The sequence below is a fragment of the Rhincodon typus genome, chromosome 5 (genome assembly GCF_021869965.1).
Source record: "Rhincodon typus isolate 14 chromosome 5, sRhiTyp1.1, whole genome shotgun sequence".
NCBI classification, from domain to species: domain Eukaryota; kingdom Metazoa; phylum Chordata; class Chondrichthyes; order Orectolobiformes; family Rhincodontidae; genus Rhincodon; species Rhincodon typus.
This window is the reverse complement of record NC_063336.1, coordinates 86,521,342-86,545,824: the sequence shown is the minus strand read 5'-3', so window position 1 is coordinate 86,545,824 and position 24,483 is coordinate 86,521,342. Positions and strand designations below refer to the sequence as shown.

The window sequence follows — 24,483 nt, the reverse complement described above, 5'->3', positions numbered from 1 at the left end:
CTCAGATTCTCCAGCATCTGCAGTTCCTACTATCTCGGGGACGGATCATGAATAACTTTCTCTAAGCTATGCAAGATGGTCAATTAGTTAATGCACTCCAGCAGCAATTTCTTTTACTCTAACTGTAATTTGTGCTTTTTAAAAAAATTATTATTAAAGGACTGGGGATGTAAATCACTTCAGTTCATGACTTAAAAAAAGACCTTAGCTGTCCTTCAGAAGCAGTTATGCATTTTCCGTTAAATTGTTACCACACTGCAGGCTAAGTACCTTAGAACATTGAAAATGTGTTCAATGAAATCTTCACTAATTTCTGATGGCCCTGCAAAATTCAGGTTTTCTGCCTGTTTGATTCTCCCTTACCCTACCAGAAAATAATGAAATGTGAAAATGGGGAGGGATTTCCCAATCAATTTGTCAAAGGTCTGCAGCTTTGACCTAATTCTTTTTATCAACAGATGCTGCCTGATCTATTGCGTGTTTACAGCATTTTCTGATTTATTTAAAATTTGTTTTTATGGAAGTCCTTTTATTCCAGCAATTGCCAAGATCAACAAGGTTTTTATTTTAATATTCTAGCTATATGTTTCATCCTAAAAAATTGTCACCTGTTTTTACATCATTTCATCTGGCTACTTATTATCATTTGCCCAGACAAGACCCCTGCATCATTTTCTTCTCCTCGTCTTCCACTTCAGAGATTTGAGCAAGTAATTTAGGCTGACATTCCAAGTGCCCTGCTGAGGGAGTGCTGCAATACCTGAGGTGTTGACTTTCAAATGAGGCATTAAACCAGGACCTTGCTGCTCCCTCTGGTCATTATCTAATCATTATTGCATTGCTGTATGTGGGATGTTGTGGTGTTTATGTTTGCTGTTGTGCATTCTATGACAGCAGTAACTACACTTAAAAAAACTTAATTGGCCTTTAGATGCTTTGGAACATCCTGAGGTCATGAAGACTGGCTTATAAATTAAGGTATTTTCTTTCTGCCCTGTTTTTCTTTCTTTTGATTCTTTTCCACCTGTCTTTCTCTTTGTTTCCTTTGTTTTCTTTCTTTCACTTCCTTTTGCTTTGACACAGTATCATGGTTGTATAAAAGAAGTAACAGAGGGGGAGTTTAGATGAAACATCAATTGCTCATTTAGACGCAACTTCATCTTACCATGTAGACCAGCCCTGAGACCCAAGGATCAGCCATTTCCTGACTACAAGCTAGGATTTGCAAAATCGAAGCAGTAATATATTGACGATTTAATCATTCTTTCCTTCCTTGACCTTGAAAGTTCCTCCAATGCTTTGGGTTACATCAGTTCCGTGGGACTATTAGCATTCCAAAGGTCTCTTGCCTGAAGCATTGTGCATCAGGTTTCATATTGGAATTCTGAATTTGTCTGATCAGTGACACAGAGAGATGCAATTTACTTTTCTATTAATAGGATTAGACCATCTGCTGCAAGGCAGGCGTGGAATTCGTTTCTTTGGGAGGTGAAGAAAATAATCGAGTTGTGTTTGCGATATGCTTGCAGAAATGTTATTTTCAAAACAGCCAAGCCTTTTCATTTATATCTGATTTCAGAAGTGGCTGCTGTATTTCTTTCTTCATTCGACTTTAAAAATATTTGTACATAACGGTTTGTGATTATTACAAATGGCAAACTCACCAGTGATTAGATTGAAGACAGTTGAGCTAAACAGTATTTCACAAGCCAAGCAACAAAGCTATTACATTGTCCTTCAAAGCATACTTGGTTTTTGCTTACTTTATCCCTAACACTGCAATTATGCTATACTAACTAGAAACCACTTACTTGAGGATTGTAACAATAGGAACTGAATTGCTTATATTAAGGAAAGAAGGACCTTCACAACTTTCATGATTTTTACAATATCTGGACATTCTGAACTGCTTTGTGACCAGTGAAGTGTGCATGGAAACCAATTTGCACACAGAAATCTCCAACAAACAGCACTGTGATAATGCTTTAATAGTTGTTTTTTGTTAATCTTGATTGAGTGATAAATATTGGCCAAGACACAGTAGAGAATGCCCTTGATCTTTTCATTCCATCTTTTGCATCCATCTCAGAAAGCAAATGAGCAGTCACTGGACTTGAAACATTAACGTTGCTTTCTTCCCGCAGTGGTTGCCAGTCCTGTTGAGTTTTTCCAGCAATTTCTGTTTCTTCAAAAAGTGGATGGGGTCACTATTTAATGTTTCATTCTGAAGACAACACCTCTGAAAGGGCAGACCTCCCTCAGTAATGTTACTCTAGTAACCCACAGCCTCCTTATTAAGAGATAGAAGTATTACCCACTGAGCTATGGATGATATCAACTAGAAATTGATAATATCTCATTCTTAGATGATATACCACCCAATATACTAGCCAGTGTTTTGAGTGCAAGTGGATGACCAGTTTATTATTAATTCTATCTAGGCCTGCTCTGACGCACTGTTCAGTACAGTAGTTCATAACACTTCCCCTAATTATATCAATTATAGTTTCATTTCATATGAAATATGCTGTGATGTGGGTCAAAATTGACTGGGGTGCAGACTCTTGCCCAACTAAAATATACTGCTAAATTCTGATTAATGAAGGAAGAAAAGAATTGTATTCTGACATCCATGTCTTCATCCTGAGGAAGGGTCACCGGACCCGAAACGTTAACTCTGTTTTCTCCTTCACAGATGCTGCCAGACCTGCTGAGCTTTTCCAGCAACTTTGTTTTTGTTACTGATTTACAGCATCTGCAGTTCTTTTGGTTCATATCTTCATCCATATCTTCTTCATTGATTGCATCCCCATCCTCTGTAGTTTCAGACTGAGTCTGACTCTGTATCAGATGGAAAATCTTATTAATTGTGGAAGGAATTTAAAGAGTGGGAAATTATTGAGTAGTTAATTATAACGTGCATTCAGTTCAGAGGAATATTTTTATTGTGAACCTTGAGAAAGAGCAGTGTCAATATTTAGTACTTCCGTTGAAATGAGCAATGAACATGTAGGTGCAACCACTACTCTGTACAGGACTTAGTCCATTGGTTTCTAAATATAAGTAGTGAACATGTGTTAGAGGATATTTTAAAAATGTGACCTAATTATTCTCAGTTGTACGTGACCAGCTTCTGACCTGTATTTACAAAGTGTACATCAATGTTCCAACATGTTGAAGTCAGAAGGCCGTTTATATCTGTCTCTTGTGGGCTACGTTTGTATTTCAGGAATTGTTCTTTATAGTTCTGAGGTGCCTATATTTTACTCTGAAGTAAATGTCTAACTTTAGAATTATAGAATGGTTACAGTTAGAGAAGAAGACCATTCAGCCTGTCAAATCGATGCAAGAGCAATTTAGTTAGTTCCATTCCCTAACCTCTCCTGGTACTGTTCTCCCCTCCAGGGTTTATGTCGTACCCATTTAAAAGCTAATAGTTCAGTTGAGATCAAAGCAGTGCTTTATGAAGATTCATCATAATCTTGCTGCTTCTATATACTGTGCTACTAAAGCTCAGCATCCTGTATACCTTTTTAACCTGCCCTATCACCTTCACTGATATGCACAAATACCCCCAAATTTCTTTATGCACTTCCCTTAGATTGCACTGCTTAATTTTGATTAGCACTGCTAATTCTTCCCAATAACAGTGTCACTTTGCAGTTCTGTGTTGAATTGCATCTGCCACATCTTTGCTATTCTACCAGACTGCCTCTTGAAATCTTTCACTATCCTCCTCGCAGTTCACTATAATTCAAGTTTTGTGTCATCTGATTTGACATTGTTTCCTGTACACCCAAGTTTATGTCAGTAATATTTATTAAGGAAAACAATTATTCCTGTGTTGTTCCCTAGGGAATGCCACTGTATACTTTACTCCAATCTTTCAAAAAACTTCTATAATTCCAATTGGTGAGCCAACATTGTAACCATACTATTTTCATACACACTAGCATGTGGAGCTGGATGTAATCTGGAGATTGCTAGCTTTAAGATTCTGTGTGTTAGTCTCTGTAATAGCTCCTTAAAAGTCAATGTCCTTGATGCTAATATGGATCACAACCTCTCGCTGTTCACCCTCCCTCCTCAATGTCCTGCAACTGCTCAATGAAATTATGAACCCTGGCAACTTGCCATTCTTGGAATCATTTCTGAGGATGCTGCAATACATTTCTATTTTCATAACTATACAATGTCCTATCATTGTTGTTTTTCTAAATCTCCTCCTTTCTGATTCTCACCATCTATCATTAACCCCTCCAAACCTTCCCATATAGCTGCAAAAATTATGGTGCTTTAGACTTGGTAGTGACTGCATGCCCCATAAGAATCTATAAAACTCTGGTTAGACCACACTTGGAATATTGTGTTCAGTTCTGGTCACCTCATTACAGGAAAGATGTGGAAGCTTTAGAGAGGGTGCAGAGGAGATTTACCAGGATGCTGCCTAGACTGGAGGGCAAGTCTTATGAGGAAAGGTTGAGGGAGCTAGGGCTTTTTTCATTGGAGCGAAGAAGGATGAGAGGTGACTTGAGAGAGGTTTACAAGATGATGAGGCATAGATAGAGTGGATAGTCAGAGACTTTTTCCCAGGGTGGAAATGACTATTACGAGGGGGCAAAATGTTAAGGTGATTGGAGGAAAGTATAGGGGAGATGTCAGAGGTAGGTTCTTCACACAGAATGGTGGGCGTGTGGAATGCGCTGCCGGCAGTGATAGTGGAGTCAAATACTTTAGAGACTTTGAAACGACTCTTGGATAGTCACATGGAGGATAGTAAAATGTAGGGTATGCAGGGTAGATTGATTTTAGTAGGATAATAGTCGGCACAACATCGTGGGCCGAAGGGCCTGTACTGTGCTGTACTGTTCTATGTTCTATGTAACCATTGCTTTCAGCGGTATTCAAAAGCAAATACCAGTTATAAAGCAAGATGCAGTCTGGGTCCTGCACTATATGAGACAACAAGGTGCAGGGCTGGATGAACACAGCAGGCCAAGCAGCATCATAGGAGCAGAGAGGCTGACGTTTCGGGCCTAGACCGTTCATCAGAAAAGGGGGAGGGGAAGGGGGTTTTGAAATAAATAGGGAGAGAGTGGGAGGCGGATAGAAGAGGGATAGAGGAGAGGATAGGTGGAGAGGAAACAAACAGGTCGAAGAGGCGGGGATGGAGCCAGGAAAGGTGAGTGTAGGTAGGGAGTTAGGAAGGGGATAGGTCAGTCCAGGGAGGACGGACAGGTCAAGGGGGCGGGATGAGGTTGGTCGGTAGGAGATGGAGGTGCGGCTTGAGGTGGGAGGAGGGGATAGGTGGGAGGAAGAACAGGTTAGGGAGGCAGGGACGAGTTGGACTGGTTTTGGGATGCGGTGGGGGGAGGGGAGATTTTGAAACTTGTGAAATCCACATTGATACCATTGGGCTGCAGGGTTCCCAAGCGGAATATGAGTTGCTGTTCCTGCAACCTTCGGGTGGCATCGTTGTGGCACTGTAGGAGGCCCAGGATGGACATGTCGTCTGAGGAATGGGAGGGGGAGTTGAAATGGTTCGCAACTGGGAGGTGCAGTTGTTTGTTGCGAACCGAGCGTAGGTGTTCTGCAAAGCGGTCCCCGAGTCTCCGCTTGGTTTCCCCGATGTAGAGGAAGCCACACCGGGTACAGCGGATGCAGTATACCACATTGGCAGATGTGCAGGTGAACATCTGCTTGATGTGGAAAGTCTTCTTGGGGCCTGGGATGGGGGTGAGGGAGGAGGTATGGGGGCAGGTGTAGCACTTCCTGCGGTTGCAGGGAAAAGTGCCGGGTGTGGTGGAGCTGGAGGGGAGTGTGGAGCGGACAAGGGAGTCACGGAGAGAGTTGTCCCTCCGGAAAGCAGATAAGGGTGGGGAGGGAAAGATGTCTTTGGTGGTGGGGTTGGATTGCAGATGGCGGAAGTGTCGGAGGATGATGCGTTGGATCTGGAGGTTGGTGGGGTGGTACGTGAGGACGAGGGGGATTCTTTTTTGGTTTTTATTGCGTGGACGGGGTGTGAGGGATGAGGTGCGGGAGATGTGGGAGACACGGTTGAGGGCGTTCTCGACCACGGAGGAGGGGAAGTTACGGTCCTTGAAAAACGAGGACAACTGAGATGTACGGGAGTGGAATGCCTCATCCTGGGAGCAGATGCGGCGGAGGCGAAGGAATTGGGAATAGGGGATAGCATTTTTGCAGGAAGGGTACCTGCATGGGCCCAAGCTACGCCTGCCTCTTTGTAGGTTACGTGGAACAATCCCTCTTCCGCACCTACACCGGCCCTAAACCCCACCTCTTCCTCCGTTACATTGATGACTGTATCGGCGCCGCCTCGTGCTCCCACGAGGAGCTCGAACAGTTCATACACTTCACTAACACCTTCCACCCCAACCTTAAGTTTACCTGGACCATCTCTAACACCTCTCTCCCCTTCCTGGACCTCTCTGTCTCCATATCGGGCAACCACCTAGAAACCGATATTCATTTCAAGCCCACCGACTCCCACAGCTACCTAGAATACTCCTCCTCCCACCCACCTTCCTGCAAAAATGCTATCCCCTATTCCCAATTCCTTCGCCTCCGCCGCATCTGCTCCCAGGATGAGGCATTCCACTCCCGTACATCTCAGTTGTCCTCGTTTTTCGAGGACCGTAACTTCCCCTCCTCCGTGGTCGAGAACGCCCTCAACCGTGTCTCCCACATCTCCTGCACCTCATCCCTCACACCCCGTCCACGCAATAAAAACCAAAAAAGAATCCCCCTCGTCCTCACGTACCACCCCACCAACCTCCAGATCCAACGCATCATCCTCCGACACTTCCGCCATCTGCAATCCAACCCCACCACCAAAGACATCTTTCCCTCCCCACCCTTATCTGCTTTCCGGAGGGACAACTCTCTCCGTGACTCCCTTGTCCGCTCCACACTCCCCTCCAGCTCCACCACACCCGGCACTTTTCCCTGCAACCGCAGGAAGTGCTACACCTGCCCCCATACCTCCTCCCTCACCCCCATCCCAGGCCCCAAGAAGACTTTCCACATCAAGCAGATGTTCACCTGCACATCTGCCAATGTGGTATACTGCATCCGCTGTACCCGGTGTGGCTTCCTCTACATCGGGGAAACCAAGCGGAGACTCGGGGACCGCTTTGCAGAACACCTACGCTCGGTTCGCAACAAACAACTGCACCTCCCAGTTGCGAACCATTTCAACTCCCCCTCCCATTCCTCAGACGACATGTCCATCCTGGGCCTCCTACAGTGCCACAACGATGCCACCCGAAGGTTGCAGGAACAGCAACTCATATTCCGCTTGGGAACCCTGCAGCCCAATGGTATCAATGTGGATTTCACAAGTTTCAAAATCTCCCCTCCCCCCACCGCATCCCAAAACCAGTCCAACTCGTCCCTGCCTCCCTAACCTGTTCTTCCTCCCACCTATCCCCTCCTCCCACCTCAAGCCGCACCTCCATCTCCTACCGACCAACCTCATCCCGCCCCCTTGACCTGTCCGTCCTCCCTGGACTGACCTATCCCCTTCCTAACTCCCTACCTACACTCACCTTTCCTGGCTCCATCCCCGCCTCTTCGACCTGTTTGTTTCCTCTCCACCTATCCTCTCCTCTATCCCTCTTCTATCCGCCTCCCACTCTCTCCCTATTTATTTCAAAACCCCCTTCCCCTCCCCCTTTTCTGATGAACGGTCTAGGCCCGAAACGTCAGCCTCTCTGCTCCTATGATGCTGCTTGGCCTGCTGTGTTCATCCAGCCCTGCACCTTGTTGTCTCGGATTCTCCAGCATCTGCAGTTCCTACTATCTCCTGCACTATATGCCTAGTCCTCAACTGTCAAACGTTAACCCGTTTCCTCTACAACTGATCATGCTTAAGCTGTATTGTGACCTATTCAAGCCCCATTATTCCTGGAATAATCACAAATGTGAAAGTTTGATTGAACCACGAAATTGTCCAATTCTACCTCAGTGTCTAATGAGGGTTGAAAGAATATGCACGCGAGCTTTTTATCATTAATAAGAAAATCACTTTTTTAATTCAAAAAACAACTTAACCAAGGCAGGAAGGATATATGACTTATTACTCTATAATTTAAAGTCTACACTTTTTAAAAATTCCTGTACACTTCCAAACTGACAAAATGAGACACAAGTTTTATAGGACGGGAAAGGAAATAAATGGCAGGCAACCACAGTTCTGATCACAGATGTCAATGAGATGTTTTCTTTTGGCTTTCTACCAACTCCATTCAGTTCTTTGCTAATGACATGAGGTTGTGTATTCACCGATTCTCAGTCTTTTATTCACTAGTTGAAGATTTGCTCTTTCAATAGCTGCAAAGATGTTTGTTCTCGTTTTCCTTTGTATGAAGGAATTTGCAGAGAAACCAGTTTGCAGGGAAATGTTTAGTGATGACAGATTGACCTGCTATCTCTGCAGGCTACAGGCTTCTCTTCTATTGTCTGCATACATGACTGTAGCCACTTTCCCAAGAATCAGTCAAGTATTTGTTACCATCTGAGCCCTTCTGAGCACACAACAACTGGTTTTGGTTAACAAACCAATCAATAGTTGCCTCTGAGCAAAACAGCCCTGAACACACATGCGTGCACACAAAGCCAATGTGTTTAGCACTCTCTACTTGCCTGCCCCTGCCCCCATCTAAAAGCTCAAATAAGGCAACATTGTCCATTCAATTCACAATGTACATTAGTAACTCATTTTTTACCGCAACATCTTCTTCTTTCACTGTGTCCTTGGGTTAAAGCATCTTTTCTCATTTTTAGTCCACTGTCTGAACAAAAGTGGCCTTTACACAAGTCAAGGGGAAATCTGACACTGAATGTTGAATTCACAAATTCTCTGATTGTCTGCTCTGTGAAAAAAAGGATGCGAACTGTAATGTTTGTCTAAAGACGACAGCTGTGACCTGCCTGATGTAAGGATGCATAGCTAATTCAGACTAATATCACTGAACTTCCCTAAGGCTGCCTGGAATTGTTCAACAACATTTATGAATAAGAACTACTATTTCTATAAGGCATGACGTCCCAGAAAGTGCAATTCTTGGAGCAATAATTGCTTCTGTGGGAATTGCAGCCTTCTCTTCGCGTGAGAATTCCAGCAATGATCTCTTTAGCCTTTACACCCTCAAGTACAGGTATCTGTGCAGCAAAGCCTTAATGGCATCGACAATGCTGACTTTGTCCTGTCCTTCTCTATACCTTCTTCATCCTTTTCCTATAATCAAACAATTCCGGGTGCAAATCTATACCTTTCCAAAAATGCAAAAATATTTTTTGAGTTAAAATTGTTATTGAAATTCCCTAGTAATTTCTCAGCTGCCTCCCTAGTTTTTGGGTCAGCATTGATTCCTCTGCAGGCTGACAACAAAATAATGATTTCCAGAGTGTGGTTCTCACTGAGAGTCAATGCTATGACCGATGCTGCTGTTTCTGTTGGTAATTATTGGCCTCAGAATTGCTGCCACATTTACACGACACAGCTTTTCCAGCACAAGTAAAGCTAATTGCAGCTTTTAATTGTTTACACAACCACATTATTCTAGGCAATTTCGTGGAAGTTCAATTACATTAGTCAATTGGGTATGTACCACTGCGTCAGAGAGCTCATAGCTGTTTTCTTTAGGCATATACAATCTTTTCATGGATTCAACAAATGAGAAAACGTGCGAGTTCTTGGTAAGTGCTTAGTATTCTACAAATCCAGCGAAGATTGTATGCTGCAGCAAAAAAAAGTCTTGAGCTGCACAACTTGGTGGGGATGGGCTGAGCTCCTGACAGCGGACTTTTTTGGGACGGTGTTTCTGTCTGAACCTGTCCACCCTACTCTCCTCTTTTCATGAGCTCTGCAGGACTCTATACCGGATAGTATTTGGCAAGTTTATCCAAGTCAGTAATGTGGTAATTTCAAAATTTGCTAAACAGCAAGCACAATGGAGCTACAAGAATAGAGGTGTGATGAGATCGATGTGAAGTATAAATACTAGCATGAACCAACTGGCTGATTTCTATGCTCTATATTCTTTGCATAACTATAAAACATGAATATTTATTTGTGCATAATGGAATGCATCTACAGTAAATTGTTCTTTTAATGAAAATCTGAAAGCAGGCTCATTTTTGTTTCTCTGTGGCACACAGATCCTTGCAAGATGTGGAAAATGTTCCACTAGCCCAATCCAATGTTGCTGATGGCAGTCAGCATTACCGAAACTCCCCCAGTAACCAGTCATCTTCGAGTGATCCAGGACCAAGTGGCAGCAGTCATTGGAGACAGCAGTCTGGATATGATGGGTATGGAATATCTTCTGATGTACACTTTTAGAGGCCTGAAATCAGTCATCCAGTCACTTTGCTGCTGCTGTAAATTGAACATGAAGTTGAATGCTGCATTAGCTGAATATCTGGTGACTTTAGTAGACATTAGCACACGTTGCTATTTTTTTTAAGATGGGAATTCATCTGAAACAAATGGGTTAAAATTTGCATAAAAACTGTAGAAGAATATTGCAAAACTATTGATTGTTTATTTACCAACAGAAATCTCTAACCTCTAAAATCCCTCTACTGTTGTATCATTTAAAACTAATTTGTACAGTTGGTAAGTTTCTCCAAAAGAAGTGTGTGGACTGGTGAATCAAATGTGTCTCAGCAATATTATTATTACATATGGATAATTGCCATCTCCATCTGAGCAAAGCATTCCAGGTACTAATATTTTCTGATTCATGACACAAGCATTTCCCAAACTTTAAAGGAATCTGGGTCTTTGTCAATATGCTCTAAGAAGAACCAACTACAGAAGCACCTGAAGCTTTGAAAACTTACTTAACATAAGGCACATCATTGTAATTGAAACTAATAGCTGATTAGTTTTAAGATTGCAATTATTGAGACTTTAATCATGTGTTCTAAAAGTGAATTTCACATTTAATGTTCTGTAAGAATTTTTGTGGCAGAAGCACAAGATGTGAAAATTTTATTTTGGTGACTTCAGCTAGAATTCCAACACATTTTCAAGGTTGCTGACTAATCAAATAAATACAGGCTGACATTTATGCAACAGCTATCATGACTTCACAATATCCCAAAACACTTTATCACTGTGAAATAGTTTTGAACTGTCATCTGTTCTGTTGAGCAAGCATGTGCACGGCAAACTCACACAAACAGCAGCAAGTTGTATGACTAAGTAATCTGATTGATATGCTGGTTGAGGGAAATATGTTGATCAAGGTATTGGGAAGAACTTTGCTGCTTTTCTTCCAATCTTTTATCCGATCTGAGAGTGTCATCTCGGTTTTAGTTTAATAACATGTTGCACTTACAGCACAGAGTATCGGCTTAGACTGTGCTCCAGGCTTCCATAAAGCCATCACTATACTCTTGCTAATGACTCTGATTCATCTCTACTTCATCAGTGATGATTTGCTTTATTGCTAGCTTTTTACATTTGTCACTTATTTGCAACTGTGAGACTCTTTTTTTAAAAGAACAAAGTCATGTAAAATTAAGGATGTATGCAGTCTCCATTGGAGGAATTTTGGGACAACTTTTAAGAGATTTCCCCAGAGCCAGGCAAGATAATGTTTTGATTGATTTCAGGAGAAAAGAGGCTTCCATAAGTACGTAGATTAGTGATTATGGCCTTTACTTAAATATATGCATGTACTATCAGAGATAAATACTGTAAATCTGATTGGAATGTGTATTTTTATCATGAAGATCAAGAAACTTAGTCTTCTTTCTGACAATTCAAAATCATGGTTTGTGTTACAACTGCATTACTCATTAGATAAAACAAGATAAAGAACAAAGGAAAATTCTGTCTTGCTCTTCAAAGTTGATACAGGTTTAGAATGGGAGCTGTGGCTCAAATCAAATGCAAAGTAAAGCATGAACCTTTTTAAAATGCTATTGCTAAAAAGGGTCGTTTCCAATAATCAAGGAATCTGTTACAGTATTTACATGTGAGAACCAATTTGTTTTTAAATTGCAAAGTTCTGAGTGGAATCTTGGTGTTTTGCAAGAGTCTTGGATGCTTGCTGTGGATGTGTTTATTTATGATTAAAAGCCCACTTATTGCATAAAGGAAACATGTCGTAATTTATTTATTTCCATGATAATTGCCACATCAGGGCTGTTTCAAACCAACAATGTTCAGCTGGTGAGCTGTTCAACGCTATAGTGGATTATATAGCATGATTGCACAACAACAAACAGCCCACTGATGCATAGCACTCTCAATAATTAATGAAGAATAACAACTTACGTTTATATAGTCTGCGGGTAATCATTCAATGAAACCGCATTATGAAAATGAGTGACGCACTTTCTTCCTGTTTCGATACCCTTCATGTCCCTTGATCAACTGCATCAAAGCAACTTAACTATTTATTGCAAATTGCTGTTAGTTAGGTTTTACTCTGCAATTTGGTAACTATATTTCCTTGTGTAACTAGTGATTATACTTCACATCTAATGTTGATTATCAAGTGCTTCAGGAAATTGAGTTGTTGGAGTGGTATATCAATGCAAATGTTTTAATAGAAAAGTAGAATTTTTTTTTAAATCTCCCAGTCAGATAACTCCATGGTCAATAATATCAGCTTTGGATATATTTTGTTCTGAATCCTGAAGTCTAAAATAGATTTAGATCAACAGCTTACTTTTCTTAGATTATTATCAGCAACTATCTGAAATTGTATCACTCTTGAATGAACTTGTATCCCATTGATGTTAAGTACATCCTGCTTCTTATTAAAAGGTGCCAATCCCCTGTTTTACACGATCATCAAGGTTCAACCAGTGCTCTAACAGAATATGATGCACCAAGAGAAAGAGATGGCACTTTGGAGAGGACCAGAAGTGTTGGTAAGTTCCGCATTTAGAATCAATTTACTAAATAGGTGCAATTTGTTAATTTAGAAAATATGATTATGTTACAATTACAACAAATTTTACACGTGTCTTGCTTGATAATTGAAACCTACAATTTTTTAACTCCTGCAAGTATTTAAATCAGAAGAAATAAGTAATGTTACTGTGCATTTACATGACTCAGTTGTAGCACTGACCCTCTAGTACTGAGACAACATCATCCAAAAACACAGTACTTGTTTCCATGTCTACATTGGTGAACGATGTTGTACATCATCTTGAACCCTCCGCTGTCTTTAAACTGTTAGTATGCTTGTCTGACATTCAGTCCTGGATGAGCAGTAGTTTTCACCAGCAAAATATTGAGAAGACCAATGCTTTGTCTTTGATGCGAATGTCGCTCCCTATTCCCTGGATGCTGATTCCATCCCTTATCTTGATTCTGTCTAAGACTGAAACAGATTGTAGCCATAGCATCATATTTAACAGAATTTGCAGTTGAGGAGGGATTTACGCGTTGTGGTGCATGAGTCGCAAAAGATTAGAATGCAGGTTCAGCAAGTAATCAAGATCCTATACTTTATTGCATAAGGAATTGAACATAAAAGTAAGGATGTTATGCTTTGGTTGTGCAGGACATTGAGACCATATCTCAAATATTGCCTGCATTTTTTTGGCATCTTTCAAGGAAGGATATAAATAAATTGGAAGCAGTTCACAGGAGGTTCACTAGATTGATACCTGGAATGAGCAGTTGTTTTATGAGAATGGGTTGGACAGGCTGGGCTTGTTTCCACTGGAGTTCAGAACAATGAGGGGAGATTTTATTAAAGCTTATAAGTTTCTGAATAGTCGTGACATGGTGGAAGCGGAAAGGATAGTTCCTCCTGTGAGTCAGTCCAGGACTAGGGGGCACAGTTTTAAAAGTAGGGTTTGTACTTTCGGGACATAGATTAGGAGAGATGTTTTCTGTGAGGGGATTGTGTGACTTTGGAGCTCTCTGCCTCATAAACTGGTATAAGCCGAGCTTTTGAGCATTTTCAAGACTGAGGTGGGTAGGCTCTTTTTGGTAGGAAAATTAAGGATTACCAGGGTAGATGGGAATGTAGAATTTGAAACAAGCAGATCAGCCATGATCTTACTAAATGGTGGAGCAGACTTGAGGGGCCAAATAATCTACTTCTGCTCCTATTTCTTAAGGTCATATGACCCAGAGATAAACTTCCACCCATATAGCCGCACCATTGCTCAGGCTATCTACTAACATTGTTCTTACAACTTTCAATTCTGCCCCTGCTTCAGCTTCTGAAACCTTCATCAGTGTCTTTGTTACCTTGGAACTCAACTATTCCAACACCCACCTTGGGAACCTTCCTCTTTCTACCCAAGATCATGTAAAACTCTGCTGCCATATTCTGACACTCACCAAGCATTGTTCACAGTCATCCCCATGCACACTCACTTATATTGGCTTCTGGTAAAGCAATGTCTTAATTTTAAATTCTCAACTTTGTTTCAAATTCCTCTGAAGCCTCATCCCTTCTCCTGTCTAATCTTCAGAAGTCTTCAATCCTCCAGGATTACTGCAATTCCTCAGTTTTGGTCTCTTGCACACCTCAATTTTAATTGCTCCACCAATGAATGGAATAGAATATCCTGTATTGTCACATATGCTTCATTAAAACATAAAAACCAGGAGCAGGAGCAGGCCAACTGGCCCTTCGAGCCCACTCTGCCATTCAATAAGATCATGGCTGATCTTTTCATGGCTTCAGTTCTACTTACCCACTCTCTCACCATAACTCCTAATTCCTTTACTGTTCAAAGAATTATCTATCTTGGCTTTAAAAACATTCAATGAAGAAGTCTCAACAACTTCGCTGGGCAGGGAATCCCACAGATTCCCAACTCTTTGAGTGAGGAAGTTCCTCCTCAATTCAGTCCTAAATCTGCTCCCCCTAATTTTGAGGTTATGCCCCCTTTTTCTAATTTCACCCGCAAGTGGAAACAACCTCCATGTTTCTATCTTATCTATTCCCTTCATAATTTTATATGTTTCTATAAGATTACCCTTCATTCTTCTAAATTCCAATGAATATAATCCCAGTGTACGCCATCTCTCCTCGTCAGTCAACCCTCTCAACTCCGGAATGAATCTAGTGAATCTCCTCTGCATTCCCTTCAGTGCCAGTATATCCTTTCTCAAGTAAGTCGACCAAAACTGCATGCAGTACTCCAGGTGTGGCCTCACCAGCACCCTATATAGCCACAACGTAACCTCCATGCTTTTAAACTCAATCAGTCTAGCAATGAAGGACAAAATTCCATTTGCCTTCTAATTACTGTTGTACCTGCAAATCAACCTTTTCCAATTCATGCACAAGGACTTCCAGGTCCCACTGCACGGCAGCATGCTGCAATTTTTTATAATCCTTTTTACTGTTACTCCTACCAAAATGGATGACTTCACATTTATCAACATTGTACTCCATCTGTCAGACCTTTGCTCACTCACTTAAACTATCCATATCCCTCTGCAAACTTTCAGAGACTTCTGCACACTTTGCTCTACCACTCATCTCAGTGTCATCTGCAAACTTTTGACACACTGCACATGGCCCCCAATTCCAAATCATCTATGTAAATTGTAAACAATTACAGTTCTAACACTGATCCCTGAGGCACACCAATAGTTACTGATCGCCTACCAGAAAAACATTCATTTATCCCCATTCTTTGCTTCCTGTTAATTAACCAATCCGCTATCCATGCTAATATATTGCCCGTAATACCGTGCACTTTTATGCAACAGCCTTTTGTCCGGCATCTTGTCGAATGCTTTTTGGAAATCCAGATACACCACATTTACTGGGTCCTTGTTGTCCACTGCGCTCGTAATGTCTTCATAGAATTCCAGTAAGTTAGTTGAGCATGACCTGCCTTTCATGAACCCATGCTGCATCTGCCCAATGGGACAATTTCTGTCTAGATGTCTTGCTATTTCTTCCTTGATGATAGATTCAAACATTTTCCCACTAAAGAAGTTAAGTTAACCAGCCATCTTTTGTCCACCTTTTTTAAACAGTAGTGTCACATTTGCTGTTTTCTAATCTGCTGGAACTGCCCGGAGTCCAGCACATTTTGGAGAATTACCACGAATACATTTGCTATTTCTACCACCATCTCTTTTAGTACCGTGGGATGCATTCCAAAAGGGCCTGGAGACTTGTCTACCTTTAGCTTGCCCAACTCTACCTCTTTCATGATAATGATCATGTATAGGTCCTCAGCCACCATAGGCTCCTTGTCATCAATTACTGGCGTGCTATTTGTGACCTTCACTGTAAAGGCCGACACAAAATACCTGTTCAATGCCTTGGCTATTTCCTCATTTCCCATTATTAAATCCCCCTTCTCATCCTCTAAAGGACCAATGTTTACCTTAGCCAGTCTTTCTCGTTTTATATACTTGTAGAAACTTTTGCTATCTGTCTTTATATTCTGAGCTTGTTTACTCTCATAATCTATCTTACTTTTCTGTATAGCTTTTTAGTGGCTGTCTGTTGACGTTTAAAGTTTTCCCAGTGTTCTAGTTTCCCACTGGTCTTTGCCACTTTGTATGCCTTATCTTTCAATTTGATAGTCTCCCTTATTTCCTCAGGCATCCATGGCTGATTACTCCTTTTCCTATAGTCCTTCCTTTTCGCTGGAATGTGAGCACTTTGAAAAATTGCTGAGCACTTCGAAAAATTGCTTTGAAAGTCTACCATTGTTCCTCAACAGTCCTACCATAAACTCTTTGCTTCCAGTCTACTTTAGTCAACTCTTCCCTTATCCTTCTAGTGGTCTCCTTTGCTTAAGCACAGGACCCTGGTATTGGATTTTATCTTCTCACTTTCCATCTGTATTCTGAATTCAGCCATACTGTGATTGCTCCTTCCAAGAGGTTACCTAACCATGAGATCATTAATTATTCCTGTCTCATTACACAGGACCAGACCTAGGAAAACTTGCTCCCTCGTTGGTTCCATTACACACTGTTAAAGAAAACTGTCGCGGATACATTCAATGAACTCCTCCTCAAGGCTGCTTTGACCAACCTGGTTCGACCAATCGACATGTAGATTAAAATTCCCCATGATAATTGCCGTACCATTTTTACAGGCATTAGTTATTTCTTTGTTTATTGCCCGCCCCAATGTGATATTATTATTTGGTGGCCTATAGACTATGCCTTACAGTGACTTTTTCTTCTTAGAATTTCTAATTTCCACCCAAATAGATTCAACCTTATTCTATGTAGAACTTATATCATCTTCCACTATTGCTCTGATGTTATACTTAAATATCAGTGCTTCACCACCTCTGTTACCTTCCTGTCTGTCCTCCTGAACAGTCTGATACCCCTGGATATATAATTTCCAGTTCTGACCGTCCTGCAACCATGTCTTCATAATGGTTACTAAATCATTCTCATTTGCGATGATTTGTGCCGTTAACTCATCTGCCTTATTTTGAATGGTACAAGCACTCAGGTAAAGTGCCTTTATGCTAGTTTTTATACGTTCTTTTTGAATTCTAATATCTCCATTAATAATATCTCCTGAGTTTTCCTTCTTAACTTCTTTCGTAGTCTTTGACGTAGTTAACACATGTTAACCTGCTGCTTTTCTATTTATCTTTATACTTCCTGTCATTTTTACGTTCCCTTCCTCCCAGCTCATTAGTTTAAAGCTCTAGTGACCACCCTACTTATCCTTTTCACTCGAACACTGGTTCCAGATCGGTTCAGGTAGAGACCGTCCCAACAGTACAGAACCCTCCTGTTCTAAAACTGATGCCAATGCCCCAGAAGTACAGGAGTACAGTGAAAAGTTTTTACTAGTGGCTGCCCCTAATGGCACCATCTTAGGTACAAGTACTAGATACAAATCTTGGATACAAAAGAGGAATAAAAGGAAAAGTAGTAGCATTACTTACAGTCCCTAAAAAATAAGTTAGAAATAACATAGTTATAACATAGTTAAAGGATTGACATTATAGTCCCGTAAAGAATTTCAAATAGCAGCAGCTCAGCACATGGTCTGACTGCCTGCACCAGGCCCCAGTCCCACAACTGTCCCGCTCCGCTCCAAGCCTCCTGTCCACTCCACACCAGCACTCAGCTGCACCAAGGTAAGTTGCGCTGCTCCAGGACTCATTTCTCCTCGCGCTGCTCCAGGACTGCTAAAAAGAGAGAGAGAAAAAAGGAAAGAAAAAAAAAAGAACAGGCGGAGCAGAGTAGCTCAAACATTCCACCATTACATTTCTAGCTTTTGAAATTGACTCCCACACTGGTTTACCTTACCGTCTGTCTCTTATTGTTGATCTGACATAATGGCACAGATCTCCAGATAGGAAGATAGTCATTGCAGCAATGACTGCCAAGACCCTAAACTCTGGTCCTAAGACCATAAGAAATAAGAACAGGAGTAGGCCATTCGGACCATTGTTCCTGCTCGGCCATTCAACAGGACTATGGCTGATCTGACATTCTTCATGTCTGTTTTTCTGCATTTTCCCCATACCCTCAGCATTAAATATACACAAGGACTGCAACCCCACAGACAGAAAAAATACAAAGGGCCTTTAGAGTACCTGTGCAGAAAACACAAGAATCTAGCAAATGCAGCAAGTAATCAGGAAGGCAAATGTATTATTGCCCCTTATTTCAAGGGGGTTAGAGTATAACAGTAGGCAAGTCTTACTACACCTGTACATTGTGAGTACTGTAAGCAGTTTTGGCCCCCTTATTTAAGGAACGATATAATTTCATTGGAGGTAGTTCAAAGAAAGTTCATTACGATTATTCCTGGTATGGAGAGATTATCTTATGAGCAAAGGCTAAACGTGTTGGGACTCCACTCACTGGAATTTAGAAAAATGTGATGTGATCTCATTGAAACTTATAGGATTCTTAAGGTGCTTGACAGAGTAAATGCTGTGAGGATGTTTCCCCTCATGGGTGATTCTAGGACCAGAAGGCATCGTCTCAGAGTAAAGGAGCACCAATTTAAGGCTGAGATGAGGAGGGATTTCTTCTCTGACGGTTCAGTCATTGAGACTCCTTGCCGCAGAGAGTCATGGTGCCAGATCCTTTCTAAACATCTTTGCTCAATTAAGACTGTGTTATCAATCTGCATTATTTACCCAAAAGTTTTTTAATCTGCCACAATATCTCTTATGTAGCTCAATGTCAAATTTTGTTTGATGTTCCTGTGAAGCACTTTGAAGCATTATACTACCTTAACATTTCTATAGCAAAAAGAAATGTTGTTAAGGAAGAAGAGCAGCACAGTGGCTCAGTGGTTAGCACTGCTGCCTCACAGTGCCAGGGACCCAGGTTCGATTCCAGCCTCGGGCTACCATCTGTCGAGTCTGCACATTCTCCTTGTGTCTGTGTGCGTTTCTGCCAGCTGATCCAGTTTCTTCCCACAGTCCAAAGATGTGCAGGCTAGGTGAATTGGCCATGCTAAATTGCCTGTAGTGTTCAGGGATGTGTAGATTGGGTGGGTTATGGGGATGTGTTGTGGTTGGGATGCTGCTCTTCAGAGGGTCGGTGTGGACTTGTTGGGCTGAAGGGCCTGTTTCCACACTAGGGATTCTATGGTGCTGTTCAAATAAATCATTAGACCAAGGTTGGGTCTTTCTGTTGTGATGGTTTTATAGAGGTTAGGAATCCAAGGAACTACTTGAAGAAGGACATGGTGTAATTCAACTTTCCTGCCAGTGCTATTTCTAAATTAATGATTCCAATTCAGAGGACAGTCTCTCAGTTCTGTGGGTAGGTTCTTACACTGCATAATGATTTCTGTGTTGTGTAAGAAAACACTTCGGGCATTTGCTTTTATTTGAGGTGATTGAGTCAAAAAAATGCTACGTTAAGTAAAATTTGTCAGTCAGCCCCTCACTACACTATTTAACATGGATTTCACTTCTACCTTTACACTTTTTCATTATGAGCACAATTCCCCAGCTGAACTAGATCCCATGCCAGTTTGAAAGTGGGAAAGGGCAGTCTGTAGAAACTTGTCTCAATGCCTGCTGTGGTCTGAGGGAAGAGTACAATATTGGTAAACTAATTTAAACAGGACTGTGACCTGTTCTGTGAACGCCACTTGCTACCTGTGATTCTGTGTTCCTTCTAAAGGGAAGCTTCAGTTTCTTCAGGCCTTCACTGTGAGATAAGAGAGAAACATCTAATTCAGAATTTTGGAATAGAACACCAAACCCATTCACTGAATCATTTCGTAATTCAGTGCATCATCTGCAAAATTATTGCAATAATACAACTTTTTCAATGATGAGTTGTAGTAGTCTAACTGGGCAATTAACCATTTTTACTTACAGCAGAAATTTTTTTTAAAGTCAGAAAATTTGAAAGTCACTTTTTACAAAATCCAAATGGTTAATGAGATTGAAATCAGTTTTGATCACTATATTATGTTCCTTACTGAACGATCCAGATGGATCTGAATTCAGTAGAACATTGATGCCTTCAGTTACATTCACGTAACTGGTAATCTATAGTTTTCACTTAGCATCACGTTTAATTTTCCAATCTGAAGAAATTTGGAAGGTTATGACTAACACATATTCAGTTTTGCAACTTTCTTCTGCTAGTACTCATGGGTGGAAACCAAAATGTTTTTGCAATTTGTTTGAAGCCTCATTAATTTTTGTTATTACTATTTACATAACCTGTACTAAATTCAACAAGTTTCTCCTTTGATTTATTTAGACTTCTCCTTTGGTGTTAGAGTGTATACAAGAAAATGGATTGTTTCCCTTAGAGCAGAGAAGATTAAGCAAAGATTTGATTTGTTTTTCAGAATGCAAGATTTTTTGAACATAGGTTGAGCAGGCGCTATTGAGCCTGCCCGGCCATCCATTATGATCATGGATGATCAGACACTTCAATCCCTTTAATCTATCCCCATCCCCATTGCCATGTACACCACTAGTAATCAGAAATCTATCAATCTCTACCTTAAACAAACTCAAAGACTGAGCTTCCATAATCCTCTGTGGTAGCGAATTCCAGAGATTCACAAACCTCTGAGTTTAAAAAAAAATGCTCTTAATCTCAGAAAAAAGTGTGGCACCCTGTTATTTTTAAATTGTGACCTCTAGTTGTAGACTCAGCAACCAGAGGAAACTTCCCTCTACCCTGTTAAGTATTTTGTAAGTTTCAGTGAGATAATCTTTAATTCTCTTCAAAACTCTACTCAATATAGCACCAGTTTGCCAAATCTGTCTTCATAGGACAGGCCTACCATCCCAGGAATGGGACCTTCTGGTGAACCTTCACTACATTCCTTCTATGGCAACAGTATCCAACATGCATTCTAGATCTAGCATTATGTCATGAAAAAAGGTTAATTAGTAAGGAGGCCAAAACTTCACACAGTATTCCAGATGTGATCAACCAAAATTTTATACATTTGAAGCAAGAATTCACTACTCCTGTGCTCAAATTCTCTTGCAAGAAAGGCTAATTATTCAGTTAGCCTTCCTAAGAGCTTGCTGCATCTCCATTTTAGTCTTTCAGTGGCTTATTGATGAGGACATCTTGGTTCCTTTGTATATTTACCCATTCCAGCCTCTTAACATTTAAGAAATCCTCCACTATCAACATCCAGGGGCTTAACATTGAACAGAAACTCAACTGGACTCACCATATAAATACCGTAGCTACAAGGGCAGGTCAGAGGTTAGGAATGCTATAGCGAGTAACGGACCTCCTGACACTCCACAGCCTGTCCACCATATATAAGGCACAAATCAGGAGTGTGATGAAATACTCTACACTTGCCCCCATGACCTTGTAGACCTTTTCATACAGTCTTGAACTTCCTTTGTTAGCCATGGTTGACTGATTTTTTTTAGGTATTTGCACCTTGAAGAACTGTATAGCTCCAGTAAATCATCTAATAGTTCTTTAAAGACTGACTCCTGCCTATGAAGTCATGCCTTTTAATGCATTTTCTGAATCCATCTCAGCTAATTTATGCCTCTTGCCTTCATAATTTCTCTAATTCAAATTTAACACTCTTGCTTCAGAATGAGCTACTTCACTTTCAAGCATATTGTAAAATTCTATCATATGGTAGTCACTAATCCCTTAAGGTTCTTCTACAATCAGATTGCTAATTAACCTTTTTTCATGACATAATGCTAGATCTAGAATACATGTCATCAATGGCATCTAGTTGGGTCTTCAACATATTAGAAAACCATTCCTTCCACATTCCAGAAACTTGTCCTCCACTGCTTTGATGCTCAATTGGATTACCAAGCCAATGTGAAGGTTGAAGTCATCCATGATAATTGTGTTGCCTAAGCTGCCTACTTCTCTCATCTCCTGAGTAACACCATGTCCCACACTACCACTACTATTTGGTGGCCTATAAATAAATCCAATCAATGTCTGCTGCCCTTGCTGTTTTGTAGATCTACCCAAACAGATTCCACTCATTGTTCTTCTGATCCTTCATTTCTAATGTACTGATCCCATCCCTTATTATTGTTGCAATGCCATCGCCTATTCCCCCTTGTCAGACCTTCCTAAACATTGAACATCCTTGAATATTCAGTTTCTAGTCCTAGTCACCATGCAGCTATGTTTCTGTAATGGCAATTAGATCATACCTTTTGTCCTTTGTGTGTGCTTTGACATCACCTATGTTTTTGTATTCAAGGAAAGCGCCCTTAACTTTGTCTTTTTGTCATCATTCCACTTTGGAAACATACTTGATGCTTGGTTTTGTTCTTGCTGAATTCTACTGTTCTTAGCATCTTTCTGATTCCCTGTCACCAACTTCATTTCCTTCCAATTTGGATTATCCCTCAGGGTTCCTAACACCTTGACAGGGTGTTCGAAACCATTGCAACAGCACTAGCAAAATTCCTCACGAGCATATCAATCTCGGTCCCGTTATGACATAGCCTGTTCAGGTTGTACAGGTCCCACCTGCCCCAGGTCAGTCCTAATTCCTCAGAAATCTAATTCCTTCCTTCTTATATCAGTTCTCCGGTCACATATTCAATCAATCAGTTCTCCTGTTCTTATGCTCACCCAGCACGTGCCAGTGGAGTAATCCTGAGATTACTCCATTTGCGGTTCTGTTTTTTTTTTCTGTACTTTCCTTCCTAATTCCCTAAAATCTACCTTCATGAAATGCTGATTAGGAAACATGATAGGCTCAGGGAACTCCCGCATTACCTGCTTGGTTTTCTTAGACTGTCTGGTAATCACCTATTTACCCTCTGACAGTACACTTCTAATCTGTGGAGCAACCACCTCTCTTTCCATGCTATCCATAGAGTTCTGATACAAAAAAGTGACTCTAGCCACTGCTCCAGTTCCAAAATCCAGAGCTGAGTTTGTACAGCCAGTTACACTTCTGCATATATGTTTGTCTGGGCCAATGTCCATGACTTCAGAAATACTGCAGGCCGTACACTCCACTTAGCCCGTCCCCGTCCTGTAACTCTAAACACCCAAAATAAGTCACCCTTAGAATAAGTATGGACTTGCAATGAAAACTTAACAAGCTATTTCTTAGAAAAAGAGAGACAAAAAGTCTAGAGACTTAAATGCAAACGAAATAACCAACTTTCAATTAAAGACTTGAACTACTGACCAAATCTCCTCACCAATCAGCTGCTTTTTCTCTACTGATGACATCATATTGCTGTTGGTAAGCCTCACAATTCATGCTTCTTTTTTTCCTATTCCACTCACCTCCTGCTCTGGAGACTTTATTTCTTGGAGTAAACATTAATTAAAGTACCCCCCCTCCCTCTCCCAATCCCACCTCCGCTCTGCCCCAAATTCCCAGTTCCCCTGAATCATTCTCACTTTGGCAAAGAATCCTTCACTCTCATTGTATGACTTACACTCAAAGGGAAATAAAGTGGCACTGTTTCCAGTGACAGAAGAGTCATTAACCAGAGGTCACAGATTTAAGGTAACTGTCAAAAGTATCAATGGTGACTCTGACCAATAACAGCCAAAGCACAAGCAATGATAAGACAGCAAAATGTCTTGTCAGATTCACTCGGGGAGCTGAAGCAAAATGAGGAGAAGATGGTAGGGCATATGAATGATGGATAAGTTTAGAAGCTAGTTGAGATGCAATAGAGGGAATCAGGAAGTTAATTCCGCTTGAGCATGTTGGCTTTCAGCCTTAGGCTTTAGGTTTTAGGCTTTAGGCTAACATGCTCAAGTGGAATTAACTTCCTGATTTCCTCTACTGCATTGACAAGGTGCCACACAGGAGGCTGCTGAGTAAGATAAGAGCCCATGGTGTTAGAGGCGAGGTGCTAGCATGGATAGAAGATTAGCTGTCTGGCACAAAGTAGAGTGTGGGGTTAAAAGTATCTTTCTCAGGATGACAGTCGATGACAATTGGTGTTCCACAAGGGTCAGTATAGGGACCACAACTTTTCATTTTATACATTAATGATCTAGATGAAGGACTGTGGGCATTCTGGCTAAGTTTGCAGATGATACAAAGA

General features: G+C 41.1%; 1 protein-coding gene across 1 annotated transcript in view; it reads left to right on the top strand.

Moving 5' to 3' along the window:
- LOC109917628 (signal-induced proliferation-associated 1-like protein 2) overlaps nt 1–24,483 on the top strand; it is a 401,246-nt gene that overhangs the window by 317,814 nt on the left and 58,949 nt on the right. The window contains exons 11-12 of the mRNA XM_048597090.1: nt 10,183–10,335; nt 12,809–12,915. Coding sequence (XP_048453047.1) covers nt 10,183–10,335; nt 12,809–12,915 — 260 coding nt within the window. The remainder of the gene's footprint in view (nt 1–10,182; nt 10,336–12,808; nt 12,916–24,483) is intronic.